The sequence below is a fragment of the Neopsephotus bourkii genome, unplaced genomic scaffold (genome assembly GCF_033783945.1).
Source record: "Neopsephotus bourkii isolate Nb327-2 ecotype Australia unplaced genomic scaffold, CSIRO-AGI_Nbou_v1 NB_1638, whole genome shotgun sequence".
In the NCBI taxonomy this organism is placed as follows: domain Eukaryota; kingdom Metazoa; phylum Chordata; class Aves; order Psittaciformes; family Psittacidae; genus Neopsephotus; species Neopsephotus bourkii.
Window position 1 is genome coordinate 2,725,523 of NW_026902113.1, and position 11,826 is coordinate 2,737,348.

Sequence of the window (11,826 nt, forward strand, 5' to 3'; positions counted from 1 at the left end):
AAATACTGTCTTCACTGCAACTTAAAATGCTACAACCCTAGTGTCACACAGCTCCAGCTCTTTTAGAGGAAGAGTAACATCTTTTTAAGATTTGGATGGGGAGCCCTCACTCAGTATCTGTTTAGATTTCATTTTTGAAAGTCTTCTTTATTTTAAATATGCTAATAACTCTCAATGACTTGCTATTATTTGTCCCATTGCCTGCAAATGCACATAGATCACCATAGCAGTTGCCCTAAAGTGCTTGCTATAAGAGCTTGAACGCTGCACTATTCTTAAGTAAAATACCTGCAGTGGAACTGTTACAGAGTTCAGTGAGGTCTGTGAGGACCCTGTAGAAAATGTGATCTGTTGCAATACTTGGACAAATGTACAGAAAGAAAAGGTCAGAACAGGATGAATAAATAAAATTGTCATCCATGAGCATCTTCTTTAATTGGGCTTTAAGTCGTGTATCTTCTTGCTGACACATATTATACTGTATCTGGATGTAATTATTAGTTTTAATATCCTTTGGTGTTCAGTCAGTAAAATGCTTTAAAACATATATTTAACATTTACCCTGTAACAAATATTAGACCAATTCACGTATTTCTAGTTAAACAAAGATAAAATGCTCAGTATCCCATGCACTTAAAAATACTATTGCTTATTATATTTCTGTCTTACATTTCTCAAAGGAGTCTTTTCCTTGGCATAGGTCTATCATGTCTTGCAAACGACTTAAATTAGGTGTTAATGCATATCAATAGAGCAACTTTTATTTCTCAGGAAAAAATGTGTATTAATATAAGAATCATAGAATCAGCAAGACTGGAAAAGACCTAAGATCAAGTCCAACTTTTACTCCATGGTGCCAAGGCCACCATAAACCATGTCACTAAGAGCCTCATCTACATGTTTTTTAACACTTCCAGGGTCTTTGCTTCCACCACTTTCCTGGGCAGACTGTTCCAATGCCTGATCACCCTCTCTTTTCCCTAACACCCAGTCTAAACCTCTCCTGGCACAGCTTGAGGCTGTTTTCTCTTGTCCTGTCACTTGCTACTTGGGAAAAGACACGAGCCACATCCTCTTTCTCCAGCCTTTTTTCAGGTAGTTATAGCGGGTGACAAGGTTTCTCCTGAGCTTCCTTTTCTCCAGGCTGAACAACCCCAGTTCCCTCAGCTGCTCCTCATCAGACTTGTTTCCAGACCCTTCACCAGCTCTGTTGCTCTTCTTTGGACCCACTCCAGCATCTCAGTATCTCTCTTGTAGTGAAAGGCAGAAGTTTCTTCTTTGCTTCTTTTAAAATTTTCCCTATATTCAATATAACGTGATCACATTTCTTTCCAGGTGCTATTCAGCACCATGTGCCACATTACAGTAGTTTGCATATAACTGATGTCAACCTTTTAAAGCTAGTGTGTTCCATGTTCTCACTGATGGAAGCAGCCATATGACTAGTTTCAAATCTGATTCCAGGATCAAACAATTGTTTTCTTTTTCTGTGAATAGTAAGAATTCTGCTTTATTAAATAGCACCAAAATAACAACTGAAGAAATAAAATTCTGTTAAAATCACTAAAAGACCTCTTGGTCTGATTATGAACTGTACATTAAACTGCACATCTAAATATTTATTATGTAAACAAATAGATAGTTTATCTTCCCAAATATAAATCATGTAGCTGCATTTACAAATCAAGTAACTGAACTGAGTTTACAAATGAGAATATAACATCTCCTTGGATATGTGGATTCCCGACTTGCATATGAAAATGCTGATTTGCATCTCAATTTATATGCATGAACGTTTAATTAAGAAATCACTTTTGATTTTGAAACTTGAGGCTTTAATTTTGAAAAACGTATTATTATACCAGACAAAACAGATAAAAGTGAGGTATAGTGTCTAGGATAGGCCTGTATAGCCAAGGGAAAATGTAGTGCGGCACTGCTGTCATGAAAATTAGTGCAGAGATGGATAAATTAGCAAGGTTCACTGTAGAATCCCAAGATGTAGAAACTAAGGTTTTAAACCACGACTTGGCATTCAAATCACAACTGTGAGGCCACACACTGAGGACTGTGTCCAGTTCTGGGCTCCTCAGTATGAGAGAGATATGGACAGATCAGAGTCTAGTGAAGGACCACAAAGATCAAGAAGGGACTAGAGCATCTTTTCTAGAAGGAAAGGCTGAGATCTGGGACTGTTAGGCCAGAGAAGAGAAGGTTCAGGGGGATTTTATCAAAGTCCATAAATATCTAAAAAGAAGGTGCAAAGAGAACAGAGCCGGCCTCTTTTCAGTGGTGCCCACTAAATAGACCAGAGGCAAATGGCACAAACTGAAACACTGGAGGTTCCCTCTGAACATCAGGAAGGATGTTTTTTACTATAATCATGACCAAGCACTAGGACAGGGTTGACCAGATTGGTTGTGGAGTCTACATCCTTGGAGATGCTCAAAAGCTGGTCCTGGGCAACTAGCTCTAGGTGGCCCTGCTTGAGCAGGGGGTTGGACCAGATGACCTCCAGAAGTCCCTTCAAACCTCAACCATTCAGTGATTCTGTGAATCAAATAAACTGTGGGAACTAGTACATGTTTTCTGCACAGTGTAATCTTAACAAATGTTGGATGCATTATGATATACAATATAGCACCTTGGCAATAGGCATTTACTGCGTTGGGCTTTAGGCTTTATGACTATTCTCTAAATGCAACTTATTTTCTAAAACATTAGGGTTTGGGACATTATTTGATATTTGTTATATCACAGTTCACTGTTCTTTCTTCATCTTATTTGGCAAGACCACCTTGTAATTTTTGCACAGACCATCTTTGTTATCTGGGATTCAACACTGGCCTTCACTTAACCTGCTTATAAATGTCCACATATAATTCACATCTGTATCATGTAGTCCTATGCCGACTGAAATTAAATATACCTTAGAAGTGCCTGTTTATCTCTTTTCACTATAAGAAAATACATTTAGTGAGATCAAAGGTAAACATACTCAAGCTAAACATCTAAATTTGGACAGAGATGTTTACTCATCATTATTAGGTTTTGTTACTCCATCTTTATCATGATTTTATATATTTTTTGTTTTCTTTTGTATGCATGACATTTAAGGTGTCACTCCTGTTACAAGAAAAAAGCAGGTTTTTGACAACCATGAAAATAAACATAGAGGTTTTCCAGAATACAGAAGCCAAAGTATAGCCTCTAGAAGATGGAAGCCTACTCATCATGTACAGGTAAATATTAAATATGATAAAAAATAAAAAGATTATTTATCTTGGAAAAGGAAAGAATTTCAGGAATATCAAAGATTTGTTCAGTGTCACACGATTTTGAATCACTGTGTTTGGTCAGGTTGCTGTCACTGCTAATGGAAAGAGTAAAACCAACTAGAATACATCACTATATTAGTATATACTAATATTTTTGCACTTGAAAACAATTAATAATATGAAATAATAAATAAAAATGTTCAGAAAGCAGTGTAGTTATATTATTACATTTTTAATAGAATTTGCTCTGTCCTGTCCAGGTGAGTCCTATTCAATCTACATTTGATCCAGTACAAAACAGGAATAACACCTACAAGTCCGATGAAGGTATAGTAACGCATCTCACTTCAATTCTTTGTGTACAGAAAGTAGTGATCTAATATATCCATTGTGTAACATCACTTGTCTCTTTTGGTATATCACAGAATCAAAGAATGGTTTGGGTTGGAAGGGACCTTAAAGCTCATCCAGTTCCAATCCCCTGCTATGGGCAGGGATACCTTCCACTAAATCAGGTTTCTCCAAGCCTCATCCAGCCTGGCCTTGAGCACTGCCAGGGATGGGGCAGCCACAAATTCTCTGTGCAATCTGTGAGAGAGCCTCACCACCTTTACAGTAAAGAATTTCTTTGTGATGTCTAAATCTGTCAGCTTAAAGCCATTCCTCCTTATCCTGTCACTACATGCCCTTGTAAAAAGTCCCTCTCCAGCTTTCTTGTAGGTTCCCTTAAGGTACTCAAAGACTGTTATAAGATCTTCCCAGAGCCTTCTCTTTTCCAGTCTGAACAAGCCCAACTCTCTCAGCCTGATTTCATAGAAGAGGTGCTCCAGCTCTCTGATCATCCTCCTCTGGACTTACTCCAGGAAATCCATGTCCTTCTGGTATTGGGGATCCCAGAATTGGATTCAGGGCTGCAGGTGGAGCCTCACCAACCAGAGAGGAGCAGAGGGAGAAAATCACCTCTCTGTTGGTCACACTCCTTTTGATGCAGCCCAAGATACACTTGGTTTCTGATCTGTGAGAGCACACACCTGGCTCATATTGAGCTTCTTATCAACCAGCACCCCCAAGTCCTTGGGCTGTTCTCAATCCATCCTTCACCCAGCCTGTATTGGTGCTTGGGATTGCCCTAACCCAGGTGCAGGACTTGTTGAACTTCATGAGGTTTGCACTGGCCCTCCTCTTGAGCCTCTCAGGGATTCTACAAAAAGGTAGTTTGTTGTCTAAACTTTTTTTTTTTTTTTAATGGAAATGTAATATATGGCATCATGTGTCATTACATTGATGGTTTTATAAATGTATTTCAATATATGCTCAAATTTCATTCCATTCCTGTTTGTATTTACCTATATCACAGCTGTATGTATCACATGTAACTGTACAAGATGGACAGTTATTGCTTGCTATCATTACGTATTTTGGAAGTCGGTAGAACTTGTTCCAGTGCCAATTGTAAGGTGCATGACTGATCTTAATTATGTAATTTTCTAACATATCATGCTTCTTGGCTTTGCCACCTTTCTGATCTTTTAATGTGAATTTTGTGTGTTTCACAAACCCATAGTAATGAAAGCAAGCAGTATATTTAAAAATCATGAGCTCTTCTTGTTTGAAGTTACCCCTGTAATCTCTTCAGTTTCAGAGAGCACCACTCAGTTTCTCATGGCAGAAAAACTAGCAAGTGGACCCCTTGCAGAGGATGAAATCCTGGCAGCCTTGGGAAGTGTGCAACCAGCCAGCTGGTCCTTATTGCCTAACAGGGCTCCGTGTCCAGGCATGAGTGCCCTTTCAGTAGAAGAAATGAGGATTTTCCAGTCTATTGATCGTCTCAATCAAAGGCTACAAAGTAAGTTTGATAATAAAGAGGATCTTGCATCAAGCAATTAAGTAATTTTATATTTTGTTGTCATGGATTAATTTGAATTGAAAACATGAATCCTGTGATAGGATTATTTTTCCTCTATTTTCTTATTGTTATTATTATTGTTAGTAAATGCAGCAAACAGTAGATCAAAGTCATTAAACCTTTCTTAAAGTAAATTAGGTTACTTTAAAATAATGGTGACTTTGTCATGGTTAAAAAAATATCCAAAAAGTGACTGGAGGACACCTTCAGAAAATGGCTTAGCCCAACTGTAGCTGTTGTTACTAACAGATGTTTGTCAAAATTGTTCTTTAAATGTTTTTCAGATGTATCAACCTCACTTGGGAATCTGTTGCAATACTTATCTGTATTTTTTTCCCAATTATTTTTGCAAATAATTGTCCTTTATATTATATATCTTGTCTTTTTGCAAATGTATTCTTTATAATGAATGGATTTTCATTTTCTTTCTTCTAGTTTTTAGAATGTTCATCTTCTATGTGAATTCTTAAAACTAACAAATACTGAGTTCTAAGGTTGCTGAAGCCAAATCTGCATGTTTAAATGAATATCACTTGCACAACTATTTTAAAAAGTCAAACTTACCAAAGTTTTTTCCAGCCTGTTCTTTCCTTTTTCCAGACTGATTTCTTACCTGCTCTATTCTTGTGCTTTTTACATGAGGTGTCCCTATCGCAGCTTTCATTTCACTGAAGGTTATGGGGGAAAGCCTGTACTTGTTCTTGATAGTTACTTCTCTCCATTGCTTAGTTAGCTAACACTTTCATTTGTATTCCTATTGTAACTAGCATACCCATAGAACAAAGTTCTATCGTCTTTTGCTACTCTATCTAATGGTTAATATTTGCTTTGATCTACATGATCACATAGGTCTTTGATAAACACTGTAATTGGTTTGACATAGTTTCTGTATTTCTGTGCTCCATTCTGTATTTGAAATCAGGGGGACCTTGTAACTTAGTCCATGTGGTCTCTCCACTGGACTGCTTGACTCCCTATATGCTTGAAATAACTTCTGCTTGCCATTTCTGCAGTTTATGGAACTGCCAACTCTCCTGAATTTTACATTTTCCTTGGACTATTTTCATATGAAAATTTACATGCCAATTACTGGAATTTATAAGAGTCTGCTTTCTTGAAGTCATTGATTTTATTTTATTATTCTATTACTTTTCCTTCTAAGCTGCACCATTTCATGAGCAGGTTACCCAAGTTTACCCCCTTATTGACTAGAGCCAAACTAAACCAGGGCTCATTAAGATCCTGCACACTATCCATACGGTTCTACATCAGATGGTGGATTGCTTGACTTTGAGTACAAGGGTTTCAGTTTCCTGTAAACTGCAACAGCAGAGTAAAAGGTTTTTGCAGCTGCTTAGAAACTTTCTGCAGCTGTGGCTTACAATTCCTGCTCCCATCAAAGTGGCTCAGAATTTCGTTACATCATAGCTCATAGTTATTGCTTCCAGGCAAATAGAAGTGAAGAATTCTGTCTTTTGTCATTGAGGAGTTGTATGATGTGCTTGGGTTAAGAAAGTAGATATGAAAAGAGAAATACTAGAAAATAGAAAATAAATTGCTGTATAAATAACAGAGAAATGAGAAATAAATAGAGGCAAAGGTAAATGTAGCAAAAGAGCTGGAAGAAAGAAAGCTAGGGTTTGCAAAGTGTGAAAGGAAAACTATGAAAACAGTAAAGAACGTGAAACAGTGAAAGAATCATTGGAGTTAACTGATTGCAAATGAACTGTGAAAATGAATGTAATACATATATATATAAAAAAAAGTGTAACTCATAAGTTTAATTAGCTTTCTTAATTATTTGGGGATTAAAATTGGTAGTAAGAAGCTGGGAAATTTTATAGGTAGACTTAGAGGACATGTAAGTACATGTAAGTACATACCTGTTAGTAAGTAAAGTGGTGTAAGTACTTTCATGTCATGTAAGCACATTACTTTTTTAAACCACAACCTTTTTGAACCCCAATTTTGGGCTTTGTTTGCATGTTACAAATTAAGTGGTGAAAACTGTGTACCTTAATAACGGTCCTTTTAATGAATAACAGTTACTCATCAACCAGTCTAAGTCTGGAACTTTTGCTGCCAGCTTAGGGTGACTGCCATTCTTTTCTCTAGCCTTAGATTATTTTCTTTTTACTGACACTAAATTTTATGCTCAGATAATAATACCTAGCTGCAAATCTTAAAAACACAGACACAGCATATACTTCAGCAACTGTTGGTAGGGGGAAAAGGAATAGTGCTGTTAAGCTCCATTTTGACAACATTTGGGAAGTTTTGTGTTGAATATTTGACTGTGAATCATTTTTGTACTGTATATGTGGTTTACATAATATTTATTATTTACTTTTATGATATTTTTAGATGTTCAAGAAGCCATTAATAGAAACCTATCTGCTTCGAATATTTTGCAGATAAACACCCCTTTAGTAAGTATCTAATTTAGGTATGTTCAGCTTTCATTCCTACAAACTGACTTCTTGGCTTATTTTATAATAAAAATATAATTGAAAATATTGACTTCAGTCTGCTGATTGGGCTGACATTTTGATATTTATATTTATGCTACAAAAGAAACCAAACATGTATGAGCTTTGTAATACTGTAAACAGACTTTAGGTTTCTATCAGACTGCCTCATGCTGTGGCTTCATTTTCCGTTTGGAATCTGAAGACCCTTGCAAAGTCCAGGAAGTTCCAAGAACTTCTAAGGAATAATAACTTAGCATGGTCCATTTAAACTATATATAGCTCATAATTAATTTGTATTTCTTAATAATGTAGAGAGGAAATGGGGAGTGATCTATGGAGGTGTATAAAATAATTGGTAAGACAGTAAATTCTGACTTTGACCTGCAGATATGCCATGTTCCATAAGTGACAGGTACTGCATTTCTTCAATTAGTGTTTGTATTTTATTTCATACATGTCAGTTTGAAACAAAATAATCATGATATTTAGAACATAAAGAACTGAATATGCAGGTTAGTGTCTGAAGTGTAAAATTTACACTTCAAATGTTCAGTTTATAATGCAGGAATTAGTATTTAGAATTCTGTATTATCAGTCTCCTCTTTTACTATATATATTTGTACCAAGGAAAAAATATAGACAGATGACTCTAAACTTCACACTTTATATACTTTCACGTATTTCATTTACTGGATAAACTGTTACCAAAACTGCTAGAGACAGTTCTCTTTATACAGAAGGCTTTTGCCACTTACTGAGTTTGAGACTGAAAAAACCCCAGAAAGAATCCAAGCTCCTACATTCAAAATGATTGCCTTGCTTGAAGTGGGACTGTGAAAAGAAAGTGGCATATAATTACCTTTTGTCTTGTGAATCCTAGTACTAAGTGTGATTTAGAACCTCAGCTTCATCTCCCCTGCCTCCTGTCTTTTAATTCTTCTGGTTAAACAACTTGTGAATTTTGTATTTTTCAGCAATTAGTGTAACACAGCTACCTTTATTGGATCTGTGTTTTACTAAAACATTTCCCAGCTTTCTTCATACCCTGTCCTGCTTAAAAAAGAGCTGTTCCCCCACCAATGCATTTTTCTGGCTTTCAGTATTCAGACTTCTTGGCTGGCTGGTCTGTGACAAAAGCTTTTTCCTTCTAATTCTTCATCTACAAGATCTTTGATTCATGAATAAGTTATTAACAGTAGTCATTACTCAGGCTGTCCAGTCTTTGGAAGTGTAAGTTTTCTGATGGACATTTTAAGCCCCTTCGTTCCCTACTAAGTATATATTTGAGTGTTTAAACTCATGTGCAGTAATGTATGTACTGGTGTACAGCTGTACATACACTTTCAGATACCAGGAACTGGTCTGCAATTATTCTTCCTGATAACAGTAAACTATTGTCATACAAGTTCCCAGATGCAGAAAAAGTATAGCTGACTGAGATTTCATCAAATCTTCTGCTAGGAGAAGCAAGGAGATTTGAAACGTTTACCAAGAGAGCAACCTGCTTCAGCTCTCCTAGCTTCAGAACGTCAACATGAAGTGTAGATATTCGCGCAGTAATGCGTGTGAATGACATTGTATCCCGTAATACCAACCCCTCATTATTCTCTGTGTTATTATAGAGCGTTCAGCAGTGTATCTCCTCCCCTTTGGCACACACGGCGACAGACTCCCAGCAGTACCACAGTGCCTCAGGTAGCCGTCGACTGCAGCTGTATAGAAGATTCTGACAGTGTCTGCTCCAGGATATTGTGTGTTGACATACTTTCTATGTAATGCATGTACCATCTGACAGTATAAAATTAGCAACAAATTAGCAAAATAAAGACAAAAGCAGTAAAACAAATAGTGAAGGTCAATTGACTGGTAAGCACTTTTAGGATAGTTAACTGTATTTTATTATGCACTTTACTGTAAAATTAATTTAAAACCCCTGTCTGCATTGTCACATTGGTTCTAGATTAGAGGCCTTTTTTTAGTTAACCAGCATGATACCTAAATCTGTAAAGTTAGTTAGTTGCTAAGGAGTGGTAACTTTTAACTCACTCTCTTTGCCCTTCCTCTGCTGTTTCAGTACAAAGTAGATGATAAACATTGAAAAAAACTGTAGAAGGTGTATGCAGTGCACAGAATCAGAGAAGCAATAAAAGCAAATTACTGACTCTCTGGATTTTTAACTCCCTATTAGATGCCTGATTTTCTGTTTGTATCTATCTATACAGTAAGAATTGTGAGGTTTGTCTGGGGATGTAAGATATTTCCACCAGCGATATGCCTGAACCCCACTCAGTGTTGTTGCTAGTCTTGGTTACAGTGTACAGGAGCGTAGGAGAGTTATATTTCAGGAGCGGGCTCAGTGCTGTATCAGGGGAACGGTGTTTCTCTGAAGAGAATATACTTTCCTAAAAGAAGCAACTAAATGACTATTAAAACTTTGTTATTCCCCATCATACCAAGATCGTCATACCATTATCTTTGTTAAGTGCCTCCATTGCTTAGGAAGGAACCAGCCTTTAAAAGGGAGAGAAAAGGAAAATGTGCTCATTATAACAAGACAATTTATCAGGGGATTAGAGCTGGTGTGTAGTATCAGCCAATAATAAGGTGAGCTACATACATAGTGAATAATCAGCACCTGAAATTTTACAAAGGAGGGTTAGGATAAGATTGATTTTTTTTCAGTACAATGGTTTGAAGAATGGAATGATGCTGTGGTCAGGCACTGTAACACCTTGGGAAGAAAAATCTGATACACTGAAAGTGGCAGACTTCAGTCTGGAGCCTGTTAATATGAACTGTATTTAGACATCAATACTGCAGAAACTTGTTTTCTTACAATCACTATTGCTGTCTGTCCTGACACTGCTGACAGAAAGGGGAAGCTTCAGTTGTAGTCCACATGCCTAAAGGATTCTGATGAGTGTCAGTGCTTATTGGGACTTTGGTGCTCAAATACATGTAAAATTCCCAGCAAAAGAGATTTGTGTATCCTCAGAGCAAATGAACAAAGGCCTTCTGAGATAGAACTCAAAACTGGTTTTCACTGAAAATACTGAGCCCTTACATCTCTGTTTGTATGCAGTACACTGCAACATTCCAGTACAGAGAGTATTTAATATTTAAATAGTGAGGAAAAGCTTCCCCACAGAGATTAAGAGAGGGTAAAGCAAACAATTCAAATACCAGAGGCCATGGATCAAAACCAGCCCTGCTAGTCAGCAAGCCAGAACACCAGCTTGACCAGGTTTGCTCTCCTGTTACTTGGTTTAGGTGGCAAAAACAAAACCCGTGAGTCAGCTTCCATAATTACACAGTGGGTCTGTAGTCAAATAGAGGTGCCTGCCTTTACTTTTCTAGGAGAATATTTTCAAATTAGTTATTTCTTTTAGGGTCATAGGCTTCAACTCGGAGATAATCCCCTTGTTTCTTAGATCACTTTGGCTCTCTTGACAATGCTGAAGGCTAGTTGTCGGTTAGGTGTCCAGCCAGCATCACTCTCAGGCACCACAAACATGCACCGCAAGAGTGTGTGACCCACAGGTAGCTCCTGGATTCTGAGCACTTGCAAAGAGTTAACAAAGGCTTTTGTTCCCATTAGCTGAGGGTTATTCAGAAATAAAATAAAAGGCTTAATTTTATTTTTCAAGTATGAGAAGTAACTGTTAAAATCTATCAAGTTTAGATGTCAGCATGCTAGAATTTGTGTACTTTTGATTTCTTTCAAAAACTTTCCTCTGCCTACCACTTTTCCTGCCTTTTAAAGAAATTACTCCATATTATTTCTAGAATGAAATTTTAGTATGAAAAGAAAGCATGAAAACCAGGTTAAAGTTAACACAAAACTTTAACCAGGTTAAAGCTTAAACACAAAACACCCACAAAGCTGCTCTAAATGAGCACCATTGTGCCAGATTTTCAACATGATTGAATGCCTGTAGGGATGGTTTCAGGTGAAAGCACACCTCCATGCTTTTACATGCCAATGATCCCCAGAAATATCCATGTATCCTCAGCACATCTCTGCTCCCATGTGACCAACTGTACTTTAAGCAAAAGGCCAACAGGTCACGTGAAGCTGCACAAGGGAAACCAAGCACAAACCTGATATTTCAAGGCTAAAATTAAACTTTCATATTTCACAAAAATCAAACACTGTTCTCTCAAAGGTTTT

General features: G+C 37.1%; 1 protein-coding gene across 3 annotated transcripts in view; it reads left to right on the top strand.

Annotated features, from left to right (window-relative positions):
* CEP126 (centrosomal protein 126) overlaps window positions 1–9,814 on the top strand; it is a 41,054-nt gene extending 31,240 nt beyond the window's left edge. For 2 of the 3 annotated variants that reach the window (XM_061374375.1, XM_061374377.1), the window contains 3 exons: window positions 4,915–5,124; window positions 7,549–7,613; window positions 9,278–9,814. In XM_061374375.1, coding sequence (XP_061230359.1) covers window positions 4,915–5,124; window positions 7,549–7,613; window positions 9,278–9,385 — 383 coding nt within the window. In that variant the 3' untranslated portion in view covers window positions 9,386–9,814. The remainder of the gene's footprint in view (window positions 1–4,914; window positions 5,125–7,548; window positions 7,614–9,277) is intronic. The other variant, XM_061374376.1, reaches the window with a different exon arrangement.
* Window positions 9,815–11,826: the final 2,012 nt, after the last annotated feature.